The sequence below is a fragment of the Bos indicus x Bos taurus genome, chromosome 10 (genome assembly GCF_003369695.1).
Source record: "Bos indicus x Bos taurus breed Angus x Brahman F1 hybrid chromosome 10, Bos_hybrid_MaternalHap_v2.0, whole genome shotgun sequence".
NCBI lineage: Eukaryota > Metazoa > Chordata > Mammalia > Artiodactyla > Bovidae > Bos > Bos indicus x Bos taurus.
In genome coordinates this window covers 48,394,648-48,421,365 of record NC_040085.1, presented here as the reverse complement: position 1 = coordinate 48,421,365, position 26,718 = coordinate 48,394,648, and the positions used below count along the sequence as shown (strand labels likewise).

General features: G+C 40.0%; 1 protein-coding gene across 2 annotated transcripts in view; it reads right to left on the bottom strand.

Annotated features, from left to right (window-relative positions):
- Positions 1–4,264: 4,264 nt before the first annotated feature.
- The window catches only part of NEDD4 (neural precursor cell expressed, developmentally down-regulated 4, E3 ubiquitin protein ligase), a 146,036-nt gene continuing 123,582 nt past the window's right edge, over positions 4,265–26,718 (bottom strand). For both annotated transcript variants that reach the window (XM_027553934.1, XM_027553933.1), the window contains 10 exons: positions 26,393–26,514; positions 17,526–17,596; positions 15,956–16,051; positions 15,528–15,601; positions 15,192–15,252; positions 11,554–11,613; positions 11,361–11,468; positions 10,509–10,605; positions 7,820–7,892; positions 4,265–7,261 (listed from right to left, as the gene is read on the bottom strand). In XM_027553934.1, coding sequence (XP_027409735.1) covers positions 7,159–7,261; positions 7,820–7,892; positions 10,509–10,605; positions 11,361–11,468; positions 11,554–11,613; positions 15,192–15,252; positions 15,528–15,601; positions 15,956–16,051; positions 17,526–17,596; positions 26,393–26,514 — 865 coding nt within the window. In that variant the 3' untranslated portion in view covers positions 4,265–7,158. The remainder of the gene's footprint in view (positions 7,262–7,819; positions 7,893–10,508; positions 10,606–11,360; positions 11,469–11,553; positions 11,614–15,191; positions 15,253–15,527; positions 15,602–15,955; positions 16,052–17,525; positions 17,597–26,392; positions 26,515–26,718) is intronic.

Sequence of the window (26,718 nt, the reverse complement as noted above, 5' to 3'; positions counted from 1 at the left end):
GCTTCCCAAGGAGAACACTCTGCTCCAGAGTTTTGTGCCTGCTCTTGGCCTTTCAGTCCCCGGGGCATCTGAAGGTTCTCCCACCCCTCTCCTCTCTGGAGACTGAGAGCCAGCAAATAATCAACAGCTCTGGGCTGCAAACAGCTTTCTCTGCTTTTGGCTAGGGCTTATCTGGTGGCTCAGATGTTAAAGAATCCACCTGCAATGCGGGAGACCTATGTTCGACCCCTGCGTTGGGAAGATTCCCTGGAGAAGGAAATGGCAACCCACTCCAGTATTCTGACCTGGAGAATTTCATGGACAGAGGAGCCTGGCAGACTACAGTCCGTGGGGCCACAAAGAGTTGGACGGGACTGAGCAAATTTCACTTTCACTTGATTTGCACCCACATGGTGCTAGTGGTCAAGAACCCACCTGCAGGAGACTTAAAGAGATGCAGGTTCTATCCCTGAATCAGGAATATCCCCTGGAGGAGGGCATGGCAACCCACTCCAGTATTCTTGCCTGGAGAATTCCATGGACAGAGGAGCCTGGTGGGCTACAGTCAATGAGGTTGCAAAAGTTGGACATGACCTAAGAGACTTTGCATGCACACACACACTATCCTGAACATAACTTCACTGGAAGGAATACCAATTCTTCAAACAAACAAAAAGATCAGCGATGGTCTGTTTATATAATAAGGAAGCTTCTAAGGATGCATATGTATGTGCTCAGCCAGTGTTTGTTTTTATGTATTCTTTGTGTAAAAAGTACTATAAACCTATTACAATACAGTGTATATATAGCTCATTGTGTTAGCTGGGTACCTAGGCTAACTTGTTGGACTTATGAACAAATTGTGAACTTACGAATGTGCTCTCAGAACTCGTTTGCATGTAGGGAACTTACTGTAGTCATGTTTGTCAAGTATTTACGTGTTGGGAAGTGAACATATTAAAAATGTATACAAAGTCCCTGTTCTCAAACTGCCTACGTGTGTAGGAGAGAATTATGTAAACAAAGCAGAGCGAAAGAATGCAATTCATGCTGCTGCTGCTGCTAAGTCGCTTCAGTCGTGTCTGATTGTGCAACCCCATAGACAGCAGCCTACCAAGCTCCTCCGTCCCTGGGATTCTCCAGGCAAGAACACTGGAGTGGGTTGCCATTTCCTTCTCCAATGCATGAAAGTGAAAAGTGAAAATGAAGTCGCTCAGTCATGTCTGACTCTTCAAGACCCCATGCACTGCAGCCTACCAGGCTCCTCCATCCTTGAGAGTTTCCAGGCAAGCGTACTGGAGTGGGTTGCCATTGCCTTCTCCAGCAATTCATGCTACTATGTACCAAAGGCCAAGGCCACAGAACCCTTGTACTGGTCCAAAAGGAGGAGTGATTTTGCAAGTGGACATTAGCAGTTGCAGAGAAAATTTCAGTGATTAGGGACTGGAGGGTGTCCTGGTTTGGGGGGAGAGGAGGGTGCCTGAGTGGGGTACGATGGAAGGTGGAACTCACGCATTAAGCTGGGGACAGACTGCATTTCATGCCAGTGGGTTTGGGCTCCTTGCTTCTGCCTCTGGGGAGCTTTCAAAGGGTTTTTGGCACAGTAACCTGATCAGATTTGTCTACTAGAAAGGAAGCACAGGTGTGGGAGGGATGGATTGCATAGGATGGATAGCAGATGAAGAGACTGGGAGAACCCAAACACGCGGCTGATTTAGTGGTAAGTTTTAATGCTCAAGAAAAATACACAGGAATCTACTGAAGCCCACTATTCAGAATGAGGTCCTGACATTCTAACATTTAGTTTGTGTGCGTTAGTTGCTCAGTTGTGTCCGACTCTTTGTGATCCCATCGACTGTAGCCCACCAGGCTCTCTCTATGGGATTCCCCACGCATGAATACTGGAGTGGGTTGCCATTTCATTCTCCAGGGAATCCTCCAGACCCAGGGATCAAACCCGGGTCTCCTGAACTGCAGGCAGATTCTTTACCACTAGACCACCTGGGAAGCCCACAACACAGTTCAATATCCTTTATAAGAGGAATGTGTCTGCCATGTTGGACAGCAAAGCAAGGACTTCCCGTACAGGGAGACATGGTGAGGGCTAGCTACTGCCTGAGCTGGTAAGCACTGGAAGGGTGGGAGCAGGGAGGAAAGGGGTCTGCACCCCATAGATTAAAACTACAGTCTTGATTTTAATAGAAACAGAGCTAGAACAATACATTCCCAGCACTGATAGGGGTTGGGGTGTTGGATTCCCTTCTATCTGGGAAACTTCCAGGTATCCAGAGGAAGGATGAAAAGACACTTAGTTCTGAATTAAAACCTGGAACTCCTTTTATATAGAAACAATGTTATAAATGCATTATATGGCAGGCCTCTTGAATGAATTGTTCTTCAGTTGCTCAGTCAGGTCTGACTCTTTGCAACCCCATGGACTACAGCACACTAGGCTTCCCTGTCCTTCACTATCTCCCAGAATTTGATCAAACTCATGTTCATTGAGTCACTGAAGCCATCCAACCATCTCATCCTCTGTTGCCACCTTCTCCGCCTGCTCTCAATTTTTCCTAGCATCACTGTCTTTTCCAATGAGTTGACTCTTCGCATCAGGTAGCCAAAGTGTTGGACCTTCAGCATCAGTCCTTCCAATGAATATTCAAGGTTGATTTCCTTTAGGATTGACTGGTTTGATCTCCTTGCTGTCCAAGGGACTCTCGAGAGTCTTCTCCAGCATCACAGTCAGAAAGCATCAGTTCTTCGGTGCTCAGCTTTCTTTATAGTCCAACTCTCACATCCATACATGACTATTGGAAAAACAATAGCTTTGACTAGATGGACCTTTGTCGGCAAAGTAGTGTTTCTGCTTTTTAATATGCTAGGTTGGTCATAACTTTTCTTCCAAGGAGCAAGTGTCTTTTAATTTCATGGCTGCAGTAACTGTCCACAGTGATTTTGGAGCCCAAGAAAATAAAGTCTGTCACTGTTTCCATTTTTTCTCCATCTATTTGTCATGAAATGATGGGACCAGATGCCATGATCTTCATTTTTTGAATGCCGAGTTTTAAGCCAGCTTTTCCACTCTACTCTTTCACCTTTATCAAGGGGCTCTTTAGTTACTCTTTGCTTTCTGCCAGTAGGATGGTGTCATCTGCATATCTGAGGTTATTGATATTTCTCCCAGCAGTCTTGATTCCAGCTTGTGCTTCATCCAGCCCGGCATTTCGCATGGTGTACTCTGCACATAAGTTAAATAAGCAGGGTAACAATATACAGCCTTAACGTACTCCTTTCTCAATTTGGAACCAGTCCATTGTTCCATGTCCAGTTCTAACTGTTACTTCTTAACCCGCATACAGGTTTCTCAAGAGGCAGGTAAGGTGGCCTGGTATTCCCATCTTTCTAAGAATTTTCCACAATTTGTTGTGATCCACACAGTAAAAGGCTTTAGCATAGTCAATGAAGCAGAAGTAGATGTTTTTTCTGGAATTCCCTTGCTTTTTCTATGATTTAGCAATATTAGTAATTTGATCTGTGGTTCCTCTGCCTTCTAAATTCAGCTTGCTGGAAGTTCCTGGTTCATGTACTGTTGAAGCCTAGCTTGAAGGATTTTGAGCATAATCTTACTAGCATGTGAAATGCGCACAATTGTATGGTAGTTTGAACATTCTTTGGCATTGCCCTTATTTGGAGTTGGAATGAAAACTGACCTTTTCCAGTACTGTGGCCACTGCTGAGTTTTCCAAATTTGCTGGTATATTGAGTGCAGTACTTTAACAGCCTCATCTTTTATGATTTGAAATAGCTCCTCCCCTGGCTTTGTTCGTAGTAATGCTTCTTAAGGCCCACTTGACTTCACACACCAGGATGTTTGGCTCAAGGTGAATGATCACACCATGATGGTTATCTGGTGTGTGTATAACTTTTTTATACAGTTCTTCTGTGTATTCTTGCCAGCTCTTCTTAATATCTTCTACTTCTGTTAGGTCCATACCATTTTTGTCCTTTATTGTGCCCATTTTGAATGAATAGCAAGTCTGAAATCTAGTACATTTGTGTACTATTACATTGTCTTCTGGATAATTTACTAACAACCAGATTTTGGGAACATGATTTGTCTGTAAAGTGGAGATTCTCTGCAGTTGAGTTTATAATCATGCTACGTCATCTGCTGTAAATTCAAGGTCATCTTGAGAATTCTTTGTGTTGCTGCAAAGAACTGTATCAGAAGCTATCACCAAGGATAATGGCTTGGAAACAGTTCTATTTGAAAAATAAGTCACAGTTTTTGGTTTTGCTAGAATAGAACTTTATTTATGGTATCAAGATTTTTTAAAACGGTTTTATATTTTAAAGTATGCAATAAATTTTGATACATTGATCTTGGTAATATTTTCCCATATGAGAAGATTTTAGAAAACAATGTCAAGTGGCTTATAATTCAAAAGAGTTGTTTGACTTGATAATTCTCTGGAATTTCAGATTATAAATAAAAAACGAAAACAAATAAAACCATTTAAATTAGGATGAAACACATTTGTAATACAATTTTATGTCCATTAAAATTTGTTTGATTACAGAGAAAATATAGGCTAAAATTATGTGCTTATAAGTTCTAAAAAAATGACATCCTTGCTTTAAGAAAATGACCCTATTTACTTCCAGCTGCAGAATGAGTTTTGAGATACTTTGCTGTTTGGGATGAGGGGCTGTGTTGCTTGATTCAGGCTCCTTTCAGACCATCACTGCATACCTGGAAAATGAAGCAGATGCTGGTCTGTGGCTGGGTGCTGGTGGGAGTGTCTGGTCTTATTAACATGCTGTTTTATCTGAGTCACAGAATCACCCAAGTGAATGAGTCAGATGAAAAGCAAGCTATATATTTTCTCAAGCTCTGAAATCTGCCATATTTGACAGAAGTGATATTTAAACAATCATGTGGTAAAATCATTTTTTAACAAAAGCAGTTTTCATGTTCAGTTCTACATAATGAGAACATTCCAAAATGCATTGGCTCATCTTAACACTACTTTGCTCATGTAGAGAAAATGAATTCTGATGGTAAGATCCATATACAGATAAAAATATGTATACATATATTTGTATATATTCAATACCAGAGATGATCCTTCCCTGTCTGTTAGCAGTCAATTCATGTTTAAATGAAGAGATTTCTCTTTGGGAGTGTGGTTCATGTTCACACCTGATTTGACAAAATCTGATGGCCGGCACAAAGTACCTTCTGATTGTATGAAACTTTACAGAGCATCTCTCTGGAACGGACAACAATCTTACATGACAATGAGAGCGTGCATGCGTGGTTATTTTCCTTTGACAGATGAAGAACCAGGAACCCAGAGAGGTGAAGTATGTTGCTTCAGTTTAAACATTTGGTAAGTGATAAAAGCAGGGCGTTTCCCCTGAATGCTGGTTAACACAGAAGAAGATAAGACAGAGGGTGCATGGATCTGTGAATTACTTTCTCTAACCTGGGCTGCTGATATGATGTTTGGAAAGTGGCTTTGCTTCTGTCACTTATGAGATCCCTACCAGGTGCTGAAAAGTACACATGGTATTAGACCCCAGCAAACTGTAACCAACAGCCGGATACACTTTTTACACCTCTTGGAGTGTGTGTGTGTGTGTATTTAAGAAGATTCATAACATATATTTACAATTATCCCTAAATCACCAAAATACCATATTGAGAAATAGCTTTAACTTTTTTCAAGAGCATTTTTCTCTACAATCATTCCAATACAGGTATAAAATATATAAATACAGCCTTGGCACACTTTACCTTTGCAGATGCACTGGAACACTTTCCCTTTTGCCTTATTCTGCTCACCCTGACTTTTGATTGTTTCAAAATTCCTTTACACATCTCTAAGTTCCTTGAGGATGGGGATGGATTTCTTTGAAGCTGGCAACTCTCACCCCTTGGCCTAGACAGAGCTATGCGTATCACAGGCATTCAGTAAACCTTTGTTGAATGCACGCACAGGATTTTTATGTACTTCTATTTAGCTAAAGTAGAAGTCTATCTCTAGCATTTTGCCTAAAGAGTTTTGGATTTATAGCAAAATATTTTCATAGTAAACAGTTTTTTAAAAAGCATAAGAAACATGGTAATAAATTTAAAATGATGCACTGTAACTATTCTTTGGTAATTTTTAACAAATTATTTGGTTTTTTTGACTAAAGTGAAATACTAAAAATATAAAAATGCAACTACAGAAATTAGCTTAATCTGTAAACATAATAAACCCTGTAAACATATAAGTACTACATAATTGTGCAAGTGTAAAGAATGACTAGTAAAGGCAAGTATTATACATTTAACTTAGTTCTTCAAGGCATATTTAGGAATACTGCTTTGTCGAGCTTTAGTTTGAAGAAGGAATTCTTTTAACTAAATGAAAACAGTAAAGAGTAATGGCTCTATCAATGAGCCATAGGATATACAGGCAAGAGGGAGGCACTGATACCTTTCAACCTTCGCAAATCTGAATTTGCTTCACATGTCCTACGAACTACCTTGTTTAGTAAAACCGCGTACTAACAAAAGCCAAATACTTTTAAAATGAAGAAGTAAACAGCTTTTTGTAAGTGAATCAGTTGACTGAAAATATAGGTTACACACTTTCCAATATTTTTCCAAAAACCTGCTACTGCATGTGCAGTAGGCAGGTCTAAAAAATAATAACTAGCTGCAGGCAGCACTGAATATATTGTCGTGTACTCAGTATTGAAGTTTTTTTCCCCAAATTTCAGTTCTCCTTCTCAAAAAAATCACACTTTTCACACATGACACTTATCACAGGTATTCACAGTTATCATTTCAGTAGTTTAAGAAAGAACTGCCTGGCAAATACTGTAAAAGAGGTAAATCTAAGGACAAAACTCACGATTTCAGGCACACAGGACTTGGGTGTGAACTCAATCCTTGGGTGTGAACTCAAAATAGAACAAAACCACTATGTAAATGCAACACATTACTAAAATGAATGAAATAATGGAAAAGTTGTCATACTAGTTCTTCTAATTCGTTGACATGATTTTCTCCAATATCTGAGAAGCATCAATGGCCAAGGATTAGTAGTTCCTTGGAAAATTTTAAGTCAAGATCTTGCTTTAAAAAAAAGTGGCAGTAAAACACCATAAATGATTACTTAAAATCTAATCAACGCCATCAAAACCCTGAGTGTTCTCAATGGCCATCTGAAGTTTATCCCATAATTCTTCAAATGACTCATAGGGTGGCAAGTCCAGGCGATTAAAGCTGAAAGAACAGAGAGAAGCTGGTTATGACGGACAGTGACAAAGTGACAAAGCAAGCTCCCAGGGCAAACTATTCACAGTGCAGCTATTTGTGACAGAATGTTCCAACAACAGGACAAGACCTTTTCTCTTTAGGGAGAAGGAAGGTCTAGGATTGGACTCAAGGTGCGGACTCTCTTCCGGACTTCTTGGTGGTGACCTCTGACCTCCACCCTGACCTCCAAATGTTTGGGTTCCTGTCATTTGAACCTTCAAGAGGGAATGTTCTAGGCCTTTGTGGAATGGCTTATCATTCATGTGAAGGAGGCAACATATCATCAACAGCTCAGATGTGTCTCTCCAGTGTTCAGCTACCTGGACTTAAAGCCCAAGCCTGCCTGGTAAAGAAACACCTGTTCCTGAGTTAGTCTTAATGTCTCTCCATCCTCTCCCTCCCATCCCCCACCTCCTTATCTGCCACCAACAAAGCACAGAGGGAACTAGACCTTCTGTGTCTAGACTGTGAAAGGACCTTCTCTCTCTGAGGACTTGGTTCTCTAGGGTCAAAGAAACTGCTTACCAGGTATGAGCTCTTGGCAGCTTCTCAGGTGTGCCCCACTGCTCAACTGTAAATGACTGTGGTCCGTTTGAGCCTACAAGGAAGAGAAGTTACTTTGGTTTCATTTAGCCTTTATAGGAGCTCCTGAACATTTCACAACTCACTTTTGCTAATGCAGAACTTAAAACACACAGATAATTCATCTAGTTTCTTTAAATTCGAAAGAAATAATGCTGTCTTGGGCTGATGACTTTACTGTCCAGCCACGAAATGAGGACTCCTATCAGTTCATCTGTATCACAGGTATCACTCTGACCTGTGGGGCATGTCTAATGGGACTTTTGCTGTTCCCCAGCCCTGCATTTCCATATACCACCTCTATCATAGGTACACAGAAAATGGGCGTTTTTTTGAGTTCCACTGAAAACAGCTTTAATTTTTTTCTGATTATTTTTCTCTATTGCTTTATTTTTTTGCAGTAAGATTATATAATAAAAGACGTAAAGATCACCTGAAATTCCACTGTTAAATCTAAGTAAACATCCTATCATTAATCTTTTTCTGCATATGCATAGAATTTTATGTGCATGTGTTCATTTATACATGCTACATTTTTCTCTTATTACGAACATTCTTAGAAACTTTTTCTTCCTTTGGAGTTTTATTCAATTATTCCTTTTGCAATTCTCAACATCCTTCAACCTCCCAGGTCATCAATGCTAACAACCTGATGAGTCACCTTCCATACTTTTCTCCATGTCTCAGACTCATATCCAAATATGTGTGTGAGAGTATAACTGTCAGAAGCAGTACTAAAAATACTATTTTCCATACTACTGTTTTCTCAAAAAGCACTGCTGTTCACACATCACCCATCACAATTATATCTACAGTTACAATTTCAGTACTTTTGTCATTGTATTTTCCATATTTTCCTGCCTCTTGATTCTCTCACCTGAACACTCCATTTGAAACACTCCCTATTAAGTCAACCAATATAAATATAACATACTTCTTCTTTCTTGGGGGGCTAAGCCACACTTCATATGGGATCCCAGTTCCACAAACAGGGCTCAAACCCAAGTGGAAGGGATCAAACCCCTGCAGTGCTAGTGTGAACTGCCAGGGAAGTCCCCGTAACATACTTTTTATTGGCTAGATAATACTGTATTGTAATATTAACATTCTGAAGCAACTTCTACTTCTTTTGTAAATTCATAAGAATTTGAATTTATAGTCTAACACTAATAACTCTGGACCTGTGTATGAGATACTGTGTTAGTCGCTTAGTCGTGTCTGAATCTTTGCGACCCCATGGACTGTAGCCAGCCAGGTCCCTCTGTCCATGGAATTTCCCAGGCAAGAATACTGGAGTGGATAGCCATTCCCTTCTCCGGAGGATCTTCCTGAACCAGAGGTCAAAGCTGGATCTCCTCCATCATAGGCAGATTCTTTACCATCTGAGCCACCAGGGAAGCCTGTATGTGAAATATCTCCTCCAAATTCCAAAAAATGCATGCCATCAGTGGGTGACTGTAGGTCTGGGCTGCATATAAGAGGACAGTGGAGCTAGAGATGGAGAGGGTGCTTGCCCTGCTTTGATTTTTCTCTACTGACTGGTCAAAGAGCAGGAGGAGAGAATGGAATGGAAGTCAGGGAAAACCACTGGAAAGACAAACCCAGTCAGGTGGGGAATGAGCATGTTGTTGAGTGGCAACTCTATAGTCTCATCCTTCTCCTTGGGAGAGAAGAGGCAGCTGCCTGACAGGTTCTGCAAACAGATGTTCAGTTAAGCTTAACAAGGAAACCACATAGGCCAAGGAGGGGATAGAAGGGCTCCGATCTTGGCTATACCTCCTCTGAAAGAGTTGTTTTTCTTGATATCTTTAAAAGCAAGTACATGCCATTCCAATAAACAGAATATTTGACTTTCTTTATTCCATTCTTTCCCCCAAATGTATTCTACTATGAAACACTCTGTATTTTGTTGTACACCTATTAGTACCCTGTGGAACTTTATATGCTGTCTATCTTAAACCATCGCACCACAGCAATGTTTTTTCTGTAACAGAATGCAGAATGGGAATCAAATCTAAAATTCAAGAATGGAAAGTAACTTGAATCATTTCCTGTGTTCAGTTTTCTCTTTTGCTATCTTACTGAGAGTGCCTTGGACTGCAAGGGGATCAAACCAGTAAATCCTAAAGGAAATAAACCCTGCATATTCATTGGAAGGACTTCTGCTAAAGCTGAAGTACTTTGATGCTAAAGCTCCAGTACTTTGGCCATCTAATGTGAAGAGCTGACTGACTGGAAAAGATCCTGATGCTGGGAAAGATTGAAAGCAAAAGGAGAAGAGGGAAGCAGAGGATAAGAAGGTTAGATAGTATCACTGACTCAGTGGACATGAATTTGAGCAAACTCTGGGAGACAGTGAAGGACAGGCAAGCCTGGCATGCTGCAGTTCATGGGCTTGCAAAGGGTTGAGGGTTGGACATGATTTAGCAACTGAACCACAAACAACAACAACAAAATAGAAGGTGTCCATATATTTTGATCTTCTGCAGTGTATCTAACTGTAATCATTTAAAACTATGAATTCTTTTTAATTAAATATTTGTATACATGAAAGAAGACTGAAGACTAGTCAGTCATGAAAAAGACAACTGGCATCAGCTCCATTTTTAAATGATCTACGGAAAATCCATACCATACAGTTCAGCAAATCCATTCATAGGCACACGGGATGTGCCAGTGACAAACTGAAGTAATCGTATTCTTTTTTCTGAGTCCATCATTAAAACAGCCTGCATAAAATATAAGCAGCATTTAGGAACATCACTGGAAAAAATGTTAACAAAACTACCCTTAAAAATATGTTACCAGAGTTTAGTTAGAGTCTGAATCATCACTTGTGAAATTTGCATGTTTCCTTTACTTCAAATTGTGTTTATGGTGGTTTACAAAGTTCTTGAGACTCCATTTCCAAGGCTTCATGGTAACTGTTGAGAATGGGGTTATAGCCTAACAAAGTGACAAAATTTCCTCTTGGCTGTGACTATGTGGCTTTTTAAAATTTTTTATTTACTGGAATTATTATTTAAAAATTGTATTTACTGGCATACCCATTTCTCTATCACATTCCAAGGAGCCAAGTAGGAGTCCCAGAGAATACACTGCAGGTTACAAGTTCCCTTGAAGAATCCCTTCTTTAGTAAGGAACCAAGAGCCTCTCTCTCAGCTAATACTGCCACTTACTACATTTTACTTATCTACAAATAAGTATGTATGAAGGTAAATGTATATAGTACAAAATAAAAAACAATTTTTGTGGGGCTATGTACTGGGTTGGCCAAAAAGTTCATTTGGTTTAAAAGTAAAATTTAAAAACATATTTTTCATTTTCACCAAGAACTTAATTGAATAACATATTCCCTAACTGAGCAAACTTTCTGGCCCACTCAATATATTTTTTGTCTTATCTATATGTGATCCACTAGTATAGGTAAATATGACTGAATCTATCAAAAAGTAACATAAGAAAAGGGAAACCTTCTATTACCTTCCAAAACCACTGGATGACTTGATGATTTATGCTGTAGCCATTTTTGTACTTTGTGTGTTCTCTCCAGTCATTCACATCCACATCTCCCAAGCCACACATCAGAAGCTACATAAGAAGACATGTCAAACTGTAGACAAGAAAAATCAGGGGTACAAAAGTCCTGTTTTAAGATAAAAGCAATATTTCTTACCTCTAGTTCATTTTCATCAAAAATTTTGATGAGATCCTGTGGTATCAGTTCAAAAAACCCCTAGAAGAAAGAATATATTTAAAACCCTAGTTAGTGGGGTCAATGGACAATTCCATACTTCAGTTTCTGGGTGGGAATGGAGAAATCCCATACCCACACAGATTCCTACCCCTACATGGTTCATGGGCTCTTTAACTGACATTTCAATGTCAGCAAGAAAGTACACGTTTGTTCTCCCATTGATTCCTCAAAGTGGTTATTTTCAAACCACCCTACACCTTTCAAGCTTCCTTCTCCACGTCACCCTTCACAGCAGACAATTTCTATTTGAGAGAGAAAATAAAAGCAGTTCTGCTGGATGGAATTCCCTTCAACATTCTGCACCCCCACTTAGCACCAACATCCATGAGGGTCTTGTCCCCATTGCAGTGGAGAGAGGGACCACTTCCTCTCTGTGCTTCATTTGTTTCCCCAAGGATGTCTTCACCAAACCTTTACTAGCTCACATTTTTTTTTTTGTTTAAGATTTTTTGGGGGATGTGGATCATTTTTCAAGTCTTTATTGAATTTGTTACAATACTGCTTTTATGTCTTGGTTTTTTGGCCACGAGGCATGTGGGATCTTAGTTCCCCAACCAGAGATGGAACCTGCACCCCCTGCATTGGAAGGCAAAGTCTTAACCACTAGACCATCAGGCAAGTGCCTATTAACTCACTCTTGATGCATCTAAATTTGTTCAAGCCATATTTACTTTCAAAACAAAATAAGAAAGCAAACCCCTCTTTCTTCTCTTCACACCCATGTTCTGGACAGTGTTACTACACATTACCAAATCCACTTGCTCCCCCTCATCCCTCAACCACTGCAATCTGACCTCTTCACCAATGCTTCCCTGAAACTGTCTTGGAGAAAGTCAAAGACAACTTTATGGCTACATCTAAGGAATACTTACTAGTTCCCTATCTTATCTGACTTCTCTATACTATGATATTGTTGACAATACCTTTGTTCTTGAAACTGTCTGCTGTTGATGGTTTTCCTCGTATGTCTCTGCCTTTGCTGATTTTCTCTGATGTCTCCTTTCTTCCTGTCCATTCCTTAAATGTTGGTGTTCCGACATCCCCATGTGTGGCCATCCACTTTCACCATTCTTACCATTCTTTTGAATTTTCCATCTTGTTTAGTCCACAGCTTCACAGAAAGCAGACAGTCCCCAGATCTCCATCCTTTAAATCACCCTGAGCTATAAATCTCCTTTCCTGAGTATCATTCATGTGCATGCATAGCTCCGTTCCCACTGTCCTGATCATTTCCCCTGGGGTGATTCCAGCACTTGTTCAACTAGTCTCTGCTGCTTGTCTTGCCCTCCTCTAGCTTACTATTCATTCATATCACTTCCAGAAAAATCTGAGCAAAATATACACTGAATCTTGGTATTTTATTGTTAGCAGTCTTTAATGCCACCTTCCTTCCTCACTGGACTTCAGAGAAAACACCAAACAAATAGGCCCCTCATCATCTGGTTCCTCCCATCTCTCCAGACTTAGTTCACCTCTTGCATCCCCATTGGCTCAGATGGTAAAGAATCTGCCTGCAAAGTAGGTGACCCAGGTTGGATCCCTTGGTTGGGAAGATCCCCCGGAGAAGGGAATGGCTACCCACTCCAGTATTCCTGCCTGATGAATTCCATGGTCAGAGAAGCTTGGCAGGCTACAGTCCATGGGGTTACAAAGAGTCAAACACGACTGGGCAATTAACACTTGCATCCTCTCATCCAGTACAACTGCCTGTATTTTCTCTAATGTGTGCCCAGTTTGTCTTATTACTAGACTTTACATGTGCCGCTCCCTCTGTTTGGAACTGTATTTCCTTCTTCTCTGTGGCTGGCCAATCCCTCTACCCCTCCCATGGCCCTGCCCCCACCTCTCCCTGTTCTGGTTTCTACCTTTCTTCTCTGCTCACCTAGTACTATGGGCTTCCCTGGTCCATTTCACCCTTAGATTCTCTGCTCCTCGACAACAGGACCTACATCCTTTTGCCTTGCATAGCACCAGACACACGGTCAGTGCTCAGTATTGAATAAATGAAAAAGTGTGTGATATTTAACAGAAGACTTTTAATTAGCTTAGGAAATGAGTGCCCTGGCAACAGCCTAAATGTTCATCAATTTGGAACTTTAAGTGACTTATGAATTTACATGATGAATAAAATACAGCTACAAAGAAAGGTCACTATGTATCTTGATATGTAAAACACCTCCAATAAGTATTTGACAAGAGAAGAAAAAGAGTCACAAACCAACATGTATGGCATGATTCCATTTAGGAAAAGACATAAACGGCATGTTCCAGGGGTTCCCAGGGGCTTCCCTAGTCGCCCAGATAGTAAAGAATCTGCCAGCAATGCAGGAGAGCTGGGTTCAATCCTTGGGTTGGAAAGATCCCCTGGAGAAGGGAATGGTTACCCACTCCAGTAATCCTGCAAGGAGAATTCCACAGACAGAGAAGCCTGGTGGGCTACAGTTCATGGAGTTGAGAAGAGTTGGACATGATGAGTGATTAACACTTTCACTTTTCAGGGGTTCCCAACCCCTGGGGCATGAATAAGTGCTGGTCTGGGGAACTGGGCCACACAGCAGGAGGTGGGGGTGGGCGAGCCAGTGAAGCTTCATCTGCTATTCCCCATGACTTGCATTACTGCTGAACTATCCCTCCACCTGACCCCAAGATCCACAGAAAAACTGTGTTCCATGAATCAGTCCCTGGGGCCAAAAAGATTGGGGTCTGCTGATATATTCCACGCTCTTGTCCCTTTGTTCACCTATGTTTACTTAAGGTGAGGGGAGGGGACTATAAAAGGTGAGGGGGGATCCATGCTACGGAGGACTGTTTATTGCATGGACTTCTTGAATGACTGCTTTTTAACTCAACATCTATTCATTTAATACTCTGTTAGTATGAAAACAAGGGCTTCCCTTGTAGCTCAGCTGGTAAATGCGGGAGACCCCAGTTCAATTTCTGAGTCAAGAAGATCCCCTGGTGAAGGGATAGGTTACCCGCTCCAGTATTCTTGGGCTTCCCTGGTGGCTTAGCTGGTAAAGAGTCCACCTGCAATCTGGGAGACCTGGGTTTGATCACTGGGTTGGAAAGATCTCCTGGAGAAGGCAATGGCTACCCACTCCAGTATTTGGGCATGGAGAGTTCCATGGAGTGTATAGTACATGGGGTTGCAAAGAGTCAGACATGACTGGTGACTTTCACTTCACTTCAGTATGAAAACATGGGCTTCCTTGGTGGCTCAGACAGTAAAGAATCTGTCTGCAATGCAGGAAACCTGGATTCGATCCCTGGGTGGGAAAGATCCCCTGGAGAATGAAATGGCAACCCACTCCAGTATTCTTGCCTGGAGAATTCCATGAACAGAGGAGCCTGGTGGGCTACAGTTCGTGGAACTGCAGACTTGGACACGACTGAGCGAGTAACACTTTACTTCAGTATGAAAACATAATTCAAGATGGCTTTAAAAAGCAAATCACATACTACTTTTTTCTCTGATACAATAAGGTCCCTTTTTTCTCTGATATGACAATGGACTGTGCTTTGAAACTATAGGATAGGAAACAAAAGAAAATGAATACCTCTTTAAAAGCAGCCATTTGCTTCTGGATTCGGTTTACAAATCGCCACTGTATTACAAGACTAGAAGAAAGAAAACATTTTATCTTTTTCACAGGGAATAAGAAAAGATGTTAAGGTACACTTATTCTGGTTAGAAACAAAAAATAAAGACTAGCTAAGTCCAAGGCAAAAACTGAATGAGTGAGTAAAAGTATAGAATTGTTATAGAAAAGAATATTGAGACTCTGACTCTAGAGAAAGAAAAAGAAGATACAAAGAATCTTCACAGAAAGAAGTACAAAATTATTTCCAGTGAAGTATTTACTAAAAATAGTAAAGTATAACAAAATACTTACTAAATATATTCCTTTTTGTTCTTATTGGTGACAACTATTTCTGATCCACCACTTTTCAACTCATGTTGATGTGTCTGAAATTAAGCATGATACCTTGTACATTATTTTAGTGAAAAAAATAAAGTATACATATTACAGTTATACAAGAAGCCTGGTGTTTTAAATTAAATCCACTCAAAAGCTAAGGAAACTTGAAATATTAGTTTTACTAAAATACGTATGGAATGAGTCAAAAGTCAAAGAAGCAGAAATTCTTTCTGAGAGACAGCTTTTGTTACAGGAAAATAAATTTTAAAATAGAATGCAGAAATGTGTTGAGTATATGCATTATTTAATGTCTAAATTTATGAAATTTTGCTTAAGTTATTAAACTTAAGTTTAAAGCTTCACAATTTATGTACCATTTAAATAAATCAAAATTTACAAACCTGTCCAAAAAGTTCTTCATCTATGACAAACCTGAGGTCCAATTCTGTTGGATCATTTTCAAGAATCCATCTTAATGAATTGTAATACTCACTATCCTAGATGGGATAAATTGCATATTTAAAATTTGTGTACAGAAAGAAGATACCTGAATCTGCAAAGAAAGTAACCGAAGGTCTGAATAACTGGACAAAAGACGAAAAGGTCAGATGGATCTCTTTTACACACACACACACACACACGTTACAAAAAGAGATGAATAGTAAGTACATGAGTATAAATACAGATATTGGGACTTCTCTGGCAGTCCAGTGGTTAGGATGCCATACCTCCACTGCAGGGTGGGTGCGAGTTCCATCCCTGGTTGGGGAAGTAAGATCCAGCATGCCACAGGGTGTGGCCAAAAAAAAAAAGCATTTATCAATAGCATGGTGCTGCTTAAAAGTTTAGAAGTCTATTTCTGTTTGGAAGCAGTGGAGGTACAGATTTTTATTATCCAGTTAAAGGGTCAGTTCTGAGATATATCCTAACTTCCATGACATTCAGGGGCTCTCAGCACCAGTCCATATGGCCAATGAGACTGTGTTTGAAATGATTAAGTAACTCTGAGGAGACTGCTATTTATACTTGGCCCTAAATTGAAGAAAAATCTCAAATTAAATACAGAACCTTAATTTTCTAACTCCAATAACTATGCAGTGTTATGATTTATAAAGAACTATACTGTTCAGGGGCTTCCCACGTGCCACTAATGGTAAAGAACCCACCTGCCAATGCAGGAGACATAAGAGACGCAGGTTCAATCCTGGGTTGGGAAGATCCCCTGGAGGAGGGCATAGCAGCCCACTCCAGTGTTCTTGCCTGAAGAACGCCACGGACAGAGAAGCCTGGAGGGCTATAGTTCATAGGGTCGCAAAGAGTCAGACACGACTGAAGCAACTAAGCATGCGTGCACATAATGTTCATACTGATAATATGTCATGAGAAAGGGACTTGGTGCCATGGAAGAGGCCTTGGAATCCATGTGTTCTACACATTTCTATGATGCTATTCAGCATGGGTTATAAGGGTATAGTCAAGGATTTAATTCTTGGGTTTCTGTTTCTATGTAGTAGCCTAATTTCAAAACTTTGCTTTGGACTGCCAGTTTGAAAACATGTCATTCATCACAAATGATCACAATTCAAATACTGACACAACAGACACACAAAATTATTGTATATAGCATGCTGAAGTATTTAGGGAGAAATTTACTCATACCTGAAACTTTCTTTGAAATGCATTAAAGAAATAAGATGGGTTGATAGATAGGGAGCAGGCATGTGGATAGGTATGTCATAAAGTAAGTATGGATAAAAAGCCAATTGTGGAATCTGGGTGGTAGATATACACATATCCGCTGTAAAACTTTTTCAACTCTATTATATGTTAGTAAATTTTCCAAATAAAATGTTGGGGGAAATGTTCATTTATATTCAGAACATCCATTGATTTCATCATTAAAAAGTAAGTCTTTAAGATATTCAGTTGCCTGTTAAATTATACTTTATATGATAAGTGAAAAAAACATACCACTGATTCCATATCATGAAGTGTTATTGGCTTGTGCAGCATCATCTTATAAAATGGACGGATGAAAAAACCTTGCAAAAAATCAAATATATTTAAAATGATTACCAAGCAAAAGAAACCAGATAATTACATACCAAAAAGTTTTATGCTTAATATTAACAATCTGAGTAAAGTAAATCAGAAAGAGAAAAATAAATATTGTATATTAGTGCATATAAATGGAATCTATAAAAATGGTACTGATGAACCTATTTGCAAGGAATAGAGACACAGACATAGAGAATAGACTTGCAGACACAGTGGGGGAAGGAGAGGGTGGGATGAATTGAGAGAGTAGCATTAAAACATATACACTAACAGAGGGTGGTACTAAGATGGCAGAGGAATAGGACAGGGAGACCACTTTCTCCCCCACAAATCCATTGAAAGATCATTTGAACGCTGAGCAAATATCACAAAACAACTTCTGGATGCTGGCGGAGGATACCAGGCACCCAGAAAGGCAGCCCATTGTCTTTGAAAGGAGGTAGGACAAAATATAAAAGGATAAAAAGAGAGACAAAAGAGTTAGGGATGGAGACCCATCCCGGGGAGGGAGTCATAAAAGAGGAGAAGTTTCCAAACACCAGGAAACCCTCTCACCGGCAGGTCTGTGGGGAGTTTTGGGATCTCAGAGGGCAACATAACTGGGAGGAAAAAATAAATAAATAAAACCCACAGATTACGCGCCTAATTGCAACTCCCAGCGGAGAAGTAGCCCAGACGCTGGTGTCTGCCACCAGCAAGTGGGGGCTGAACAGGGAGACGCGGGCTGCATTGTGTAGGGTAAGGACTGGGCCTGAATGCCCTGAGGGCAATCTGAGGGAGCTAACGTGAGATAGCAACCCAAACCAAGGGATAGCCAGAGAGGGAAAAAAAAAGGAAAGAACAAGAAAGAACTTTCCGGCAAAAAGCTTTAACCTAAGGCACTGCCGGGTCTGCTCACAGAACAAAGAGCAAATACCAGAGGAGAGCTAGCCAACAGTGGACCAGCCCATCCTCCACGGAGGCAGAGAGGCAGGCGGGCGACAGCCAGAGCCAGAAGGCAAGGGGCAAACTCGGCCCCAGAGATGGCATCCTCCACCACACTGCAAGCAGGCTCCCAGTTGCTAACCAAGTCTTTCTGGGATCCTGGACAGTTGACATCTGCCAGCAGGGTCGCAGCCAGAGATCAGCTCCCCAGAGGAGACACAGGGCACACCCGAGACGGCGCTCCCACTGCGCACCCAGGAAACTGAGCGTCTAGGATGGGGGAGGTGATAAGACGCACTGCCCCACCTGGGGAGTGTGCACTCGCCAAGCACCTGGTTACCTGAGCTGCTCGGACCAGGGAAGGGCACAAAACGCAGGCCCAACCAAGTCTGTGCCTTTGTGGAGTACCCGAGAACCTGAACCTGAGTGGCTTAGACCTGTAAAGTGCACACAACCTAGGGCCGCCTTAGACAGTTCCCCTGCAGAGCAACCTGGAGCCTGAGCAGTGTAGACCAGGAAAGCACACATGCTGTGAGTGGGAGCAAACCCAGTGTGGCAAAGACACTGTGAGCACTCCCCATACACAGCAGTGATGTTTGTTTGCAGTGTGTTCCTCCCTCCCCACAGCACAATTGAACAAGTGAGCCTAAATAAATGACCACTTTCGCCCCCTTGTATCAGGGCAGAAGTTACATACTGAAGAGACTTGCAAACAGAGGAAGCCAAAATAAAGAAGAGGGAACCACTTTGGAAGTGACAAGTGCAACAGATTAAAACCCTGTAGTTAGCATTGGCTACATTGGAAGGGACCTATAGACCCTGTGGGAGAAGGCAACGGCAACCCACTCCAGTACTCTTGCCTGGAAAATCCCTGGACAGAGGAGCCTGGCAGGCTGCAGTCCATGGGGTCGCAAAGAGTTGGACATGACTGAATGACTTCACTTTCATTTTTCACGTTCATGCATTGGAGAAGGAAATGGCCACCCACTCCAGTGTGCTTGCCTGGAGAATCCCAGAGACGGGGGAGCCTGGTGGGCTGCCGTCTATGGGGTAGCACAGAGTCAGACACGACTGAAGTGACTTAGCAGCAGCAGCAGCATAGACCCTGGGAAGAAGTATAAGCTGGAACAAGGAACTATCTGAAACTGAACTGACCCCACACTGCCCTCAACAGCTCCAGAGACATTCCTAGATATATTTTACTATTATCATTTTTTAATTTTTAAGTTCCTTATTATTCCTTTAATTTTCCTTTTTAAAACCTACTATCATCTTGCAAAAAAAAAAGACCCTATTTTTAAAGCACATTTCATATATATATATTTTTTTTTTTATAACTTTTGCGATTTTTTTTAATACTGTATTTTTGAGAGTCTAACCTTCACTCTAGATTTTTAATCTTTGCTTTTTGGTATTTGTTATCAATTCTGTACCTTTAAGAATTCAATCATCAGTACCCATTTTTACTCAAGAGTGTGATTACTGGCTTGATTGCTCTCTCCCCTTTTGACACTCCTTTTTCTCCCCCAGGTCACCTCTATCTCCTCCCTCCCCCTTCTCTTCTCTACTTAATTCTGTGAATCTCTTCAGGTGTTCTGGGCTGTGGAGAACACTTAGGGAACTGATCACAGGCTAGACTGGTCTCTCTCCTTTTGACTTCCCCCATCCTCTCCTCCTGGTCACCTCTATCTCCTTCCTCCTCTTCTCTTCTCTATGGAACTCCATGAAACTGTCTTGAGTGTTCCAGACTGTAGAGAGCAAATAGGGAATTGATTACTGGCTAGACTGCTCTCTCCCCTTTTGATACCCCCTCTTCTCCTCCTGGTCACCTCTATCTCCCACTTCCCTCTTCTCTTCATGTAACTCTGTGAACCTCTCTGGGTTTACCCCACTATGGAGAATCTTTTCACCATTAACCTAGATGTTTTATCATCGGTGCTATATGGATGGAGAAGTCTTGAGGCTACTGTAAGAATAAGACTGAAAGCCAGAGGTAGGAGGCTTAAATCCAAAACTTGAGAATACCAGAAAACTCCTGACTCCAGGAAACATTAATCAACAAGAATTCATCCAAAAGCCTCCATACCTACACTGAAACCAAGCTCCACCCAAGAACCAACAAGTTTCAGAGCAAGACATACCAAGCTAATTCTCCAACAACACAAGAACATAACCCTGAGCACAAAAATACAGGTGGCCAAAAGTCACACCAAACCTACAGACACCTCAAAACTCACTACTGGACACTTCATTGAACTCCAGAGAGAAGAGATCCAGCTCCACCCACCAGAACACCAATGAAAGCTTCCCTATCCAGGAAACCTTGACAAGCCACTCATCCAATCCCACCCACAGGAAGGAACCTCCACAATAAAGAGGAACCACAAACTTCAAGCATACAGAAAGGCCACCCCAAACATAACAACCTAAACAAGATGAACAGGCAGAGAACTATTCAGCAGGTAAAGAAACATGATAAAAGCCTACCAAACCAAACCAAAGAGGAGGAGATAGGGAGTCTACCTGAAAAAGAATTCAGAATAATGATAGTAAAAATGATCCAAAATCTTGAAAACAAAACGGAGTTACAGATAAATAGTCTGGAGACAAGGATTGAGAAGATACAAGAAAAGTTTAACAAGGACCTAGAAGAAATAAAAAAGAGTCAATCAATAAGGAATAATGCAATAACTGAGATCAAAAGCACTCTGGAGGAAACCAACAGTAGAATAACTGAGGCAGAAGATAGGATAAGTGAGGTGGAAGATAGAATGGCAGAAATAAATGAAGCAGAGAGGAAAAAAGTAAAAGAAATGAGGACAACCTCAGAGACCTCTGGGACAATGTAACATGTCCCAACATTCAAGTCATAGGAGTCTCAGAAGAAAAAGACAAAAAGAAAGGCCATAAGACAATACTTGAGGAGATAATAGTTGAAACCCTCCCTAAAATGGAGAAGGAAATAGCCACCCAAGTCCAAGAAACCCAGAGAGTCCCAAATAGGATAAACCCAAGGCAAAACACCCCATCACATATATCAATCAAATTAATGAAGATCAAACACAAAGAACAAATATTAAAAGCAGCAAGGGAAAAACAACAAATAAATCACAAGGGGATCCCCAAAAGGATAACAGCTGATCTTCAATAGAAACTCTTCAAGCCAGAAGGGAATGGCAGGACATACTTAAAGTGATGAAAGAGAAAAACCTACAACCCAGATTACTGTACCCAGCAAGAATCTCATTAAAATATGAAGGAGAAATCAAAAGCTTTACAGACAAGCAAAAGCTCAGAAAATTCAGCACCACCAAACCAGCTCTTCAACAAATGCTAAAGGATCTTTTCTAGACAGGAAACACAGAAAAGGTTTATAAATTCAAACCCAAAACAACAAAGTAAATGGCAACAGGACCATACTTATCAATAATTACCTTACTGAATATCAATAATTGAATGCCCCAATCAAAAGACAAAGACTGGCTAAACCGATACAAAAATAAGACCCCTATATATGCTGTCTACAAGAGACCCACCTCAAACATAGGGACGCATATAGACTGAAAGTGAAGAGCTGGAAAAAGATATTTCATGCAAATGGAGACCAAAAGAAAGCAGGAGTAGTAATACTCATATCAGATAAAATAGACTTTGAAATAAAGGCCGTGAGAAGAGACAAAAAAGGATACTACACTACATAATGATCAAAGCATCAATCCAAGAAGAAGATATAACAATTATAAATATATATGCACCCAACATAGGAGCACCCAATATGTAAGGCACATGCTAACAAGTATGAAAGAGGAAATTAACAGTAACACCATAATAGTGGGAGATTTTAATAACCCACTCACACCTATGGATAGATCAGCTAAACAGAAAATTAGCAAGGAAACACAAAGTTTAAATGATACAATGGACCAGTTAGACCTAATTGGTATCTATAGGACATTTCACCCTAAAACAATGAATTTCACCTTTTTCTCAAGTGCACATGGAATCTTCTCCAGGATAGATCACATACTGGGCCATAAATCTACCCTTGGTAAATTCAAAAAATTGAAATCATCTCAAGCATCTTTTCTGACCACAATGCAGTAAGATTAGATGTCAACTACTGGGGAAAAAAAAAAAACTATTAAAAATACAAACATATGGAGGCTAAACAACACACTTCTGAATAACCAACACATCACAAAAGAAATTTTTAAAAAATCAAAATATGCATAGAAACAAATGAAAATGAAAATACAACCCCAAACCTATGGGATTCAGTAAAAGCAGTGCTAAGGGAAAGGTTCATAGCAATACAAGCCTACCTCAAGAAACAGTAGAGAAATCAAATAAATAACCTAACTCTACACCTAAAGCAACCAGAAAAAGAAGAAATTAAGCACCCCAGGGTTAGTAGAAGGAACGAAATCATAAAAATTAGGGCAGAAATAAATGAAAAAGAAACAAAAGAGACCATAGCCAAAATCAACAAAGCTAAAACCTGGTTCTTTGAGAAGATAAATAAAATAGACAAACCATTAGCCAGACTCATCAAGAAACAAAGGGAGAAGAATCAAATCAACAAAATTAGAAATGGAATTGGAGAAATCCCAACAGACAACACAGAAATACAAAGTATCATAAGAGACTACTATCAGCAACTATAAGCCAATAAAATGGACAATTTGGAAGAAATGGAAAAACTCTTAGAAAAGTATAACTTTTCAAAACTGAACCAGGAAGAAATAGAAAATCTTAACAGACCCATCAAAAGCACAGAAATCAAAACTGTAATCAGAAATCTTCCAACAGACAAAAGCCCAGGACCAGGCTTCACTGCTGAATTCTACCAAAAATTTAGAGAAGAGCTAACACCTATCCTACTTAAACTCTTCCAGAAAATTGCAGAGGAAAGTAAACTTCCAAACTCATTCTATGAGGCCACCATCACCCTAATACCAAAACCAGACAAAGATGCCACAAAAAAAGAAAACTACAGGCCAATATCACTGATGAACAAAGATGCAAAAATCCTTAACAAAATTCTAGCAAACAGAATTCAACAACATATTAAAAAGATCATACATCATGATCAAGTGGGCTTTATCCCCAGGATGCAAGGATTCTTCAATATTCGCAAATCAATCAATGTGATACATCACATTAACAAATTGAAAGATAAAAACCATATGATTATCTCAATAGATGCAGAGAAAGCCTTTGACAAAATTCAACATCAATTTATGATAAAAAAAAAACCCTCCAGAAAGCAGGCATAGAAGGAGCATACCTCAACATAATAAAAGCCATATATGATAAACCCACAGAAAACATTATCCTCAATGGTGAAAAATTGAAAGCATTTCCCCTAAAGTCAGGAACAAGACAAGGATGCCCACTCTCACCACTACTATTCAACATAGTTTTGGAAGTTTTATCCATAGCAGTCAGGGAAGAAAAAGAAATAAAAGGAATCCAGATTGGAAAAGAAGAAGTAAAACTCTCACTGTTTGCAGATGACATGGTCCTCTACATAGAAAACCCTAAAAACTCCACCAGAAAATTACTAGAGCCAATCAATGAATATAGTAAAGTTGCAGGATATAAAATTAACACACAGAAATCCCTTGCATTCCTATACACTAACAATGAGAAAACAGAGAAATTAAGGAAACAATTCCATTCACCATTGCAATGAAAAGAATAAAATACTTAGGAATAAATCTACCTAAAAATACAAAAGAACTATATATAGAAAACTATAAAACACTGATGAAAGAAATCAAAGGTGACACAAATAGATGGAGAAATATACCATGTCCATGGATCAGAAGAATCAATATAGTGAAAATGAGTATACTACCCAAAGCAATCTATTGCAATTCTAAAGCAATTCAATGCAATCCCTATCAAGCTACCAACAGTATTTTTCAGAGAACTAGAACAAATAATTTCACAATTTGTATGGAAATACAAAAAACCTTGAAAAGCCAAAGCAATCTTGAGAAAGAAGAATGGATCTGGAGGAATCAACCTGCCTGACTTCAGGCTATACTAAAAAGCAAAAGTCATCAAGACAGTATGGTACTGGCACAAAGACAGAAACATAGATCAATGTAACAAAATAGAAAGCCCAGAGAGAAATCCATGCACCTATGGACACTTTATCTTTGACAAAGGAGGCAAGAATATACAATGGAGAAAAGACAATCTCTTTAACAAGTGGTGCTGGGAAAACTGGTCAACCATTTGTAAAAGAATGAAACTAGAACACTTTCTAACACCATACACAAAAATAAACTCAAAATGGATTAAAGATCTAAATGTAAGACCAGAAACTATAAAACTCCTAGAGGAAAACATTGGCAAAACACTCTCTTACGTAAATCACAGCAGGATCCTCTATGACCCACCTCCCAGACAATGGAAATAAAAGCAGAAATAAAAAAATGGGACCTAGTTAAACTCAAAAGCTTTTGCACAACAAAGGAAACTATAAGCAAAGTGAAAAGACAGTCTTCAGAATGGGAGAAAGTAATAGCAAATGAAGCAACTGACAAACAACTAATCTCAAAAATATACAAGCAACTCCTGCAGCTCAATTCCAGAAAAATAGGTGATCCAATCAAAAAATGGGCCAGAGAACTAAACAGACATTTCTCCAAAGAAGACATACAGATGGCTAACAAACACATGAAAAGATGTTCAACATCACTCATTATCAGAGAAATGCAAATCAAAACCACAATGGGGTATCATCTCACGCCAGTCAGAATGGCTGCTATCCAAAAGTCTACAAACAATAAATGGTGGAGAGCATGCAGAGAAAAAAGGAACCCTCTTACACTGTTGGTGGGAATGCAAACTAGTACAGCTACTCTGGAGAACAGTGTGGAGATTCCTTAAAAAACTGGAAATAGAACTGCCGTATGACCCAGCAATCCCACTGCTGGGCATACACACTGAGGAAACCAGAATTGAAAGAGACACATGTACCCCAATGTTCATCACAGCACTATTTACAATAGCCAGGACATGGAAGCAACCTAGATGTCTATCGGCAGATGAATGGATAAGAAAGCTGTAGTACAATGGAATATTACTCAGCTATTAAAAAGAATGCATTTGAATTACTTCTAATGAGGTGGATGAAACTGGAGCCTATTATACAGAGTGAAGTAAGGCAGAAAGAAAAACACCAATACAGTATATTAACGCATATATATGGAATTTAGAAAGATGGTAATGATGACCCTATATGCAAGACAACAAAAGAGACTGAGATGTAAAGAATAGACTTTTGGACTCTGTGGGAGAAGGTGAGGGTGGGATGATTTGAGAGAATAGCATTGAAACATGTATATTATCATATGTGAAACAGATTGCCAGTCCAGGTTCGATGCATGAAACAGGGTGCTCAGGGCTGGTGCACTGGGATGACCCTGAGGGATGGGATGGGGAGGGAGGTGGGAGGGAGGGTCAGGATGCGGAACACATGTACACCCATGGCTGATTCATGTGAATGTAATGCAAAAACTACCATAATATTGTAATTAGCCTCCAATTAAAATGAATAAAAAAAGAAAGAAAAAAAACATATACACTACCATGTGTAAAATAAGATAGCTAGTGGGAAGCTGCTGTATAACACAGGGAGCTCAGCTCAGCTCTGTGGCAACTGAGGGGGGTAGGGTGGGGGGTTGGGTGGAAGGGAGACTCATGAGGGAGGGGAGATATATACACACACACACACACACACACACACACACACACACACACACGGCTAATTCACGTTGATGTATTGTGGAAACCAACACAACATGTAAAGCAATTATCCTCCAATTAAAAAAAATACTAACCATCCAACAGTTTGCCATGATACACTGCCATCCCAGCTACCCGACCAATAAACTTGAAGTAAGAGAGGTGATCTTCATTACACAGTCCAGAATTGGGATTTATCTGTAGGGTATAATTATCCCTGTAAAGACAACCACATTTAAATGCTCCTTTCTATATTTCATATAAAAATTTTAATATGACAAGTAATTGTAAATTGTCTCCCTCTTTTTACAGTTGTTCAACTCTATTACAACCATATTAGACCACTGGATTTAATGGTTTTAAAAACAGTCATTTTGTTCAAAAGGTGGAAACAATCCAAATGTTTCTGAAAGCTAAATGG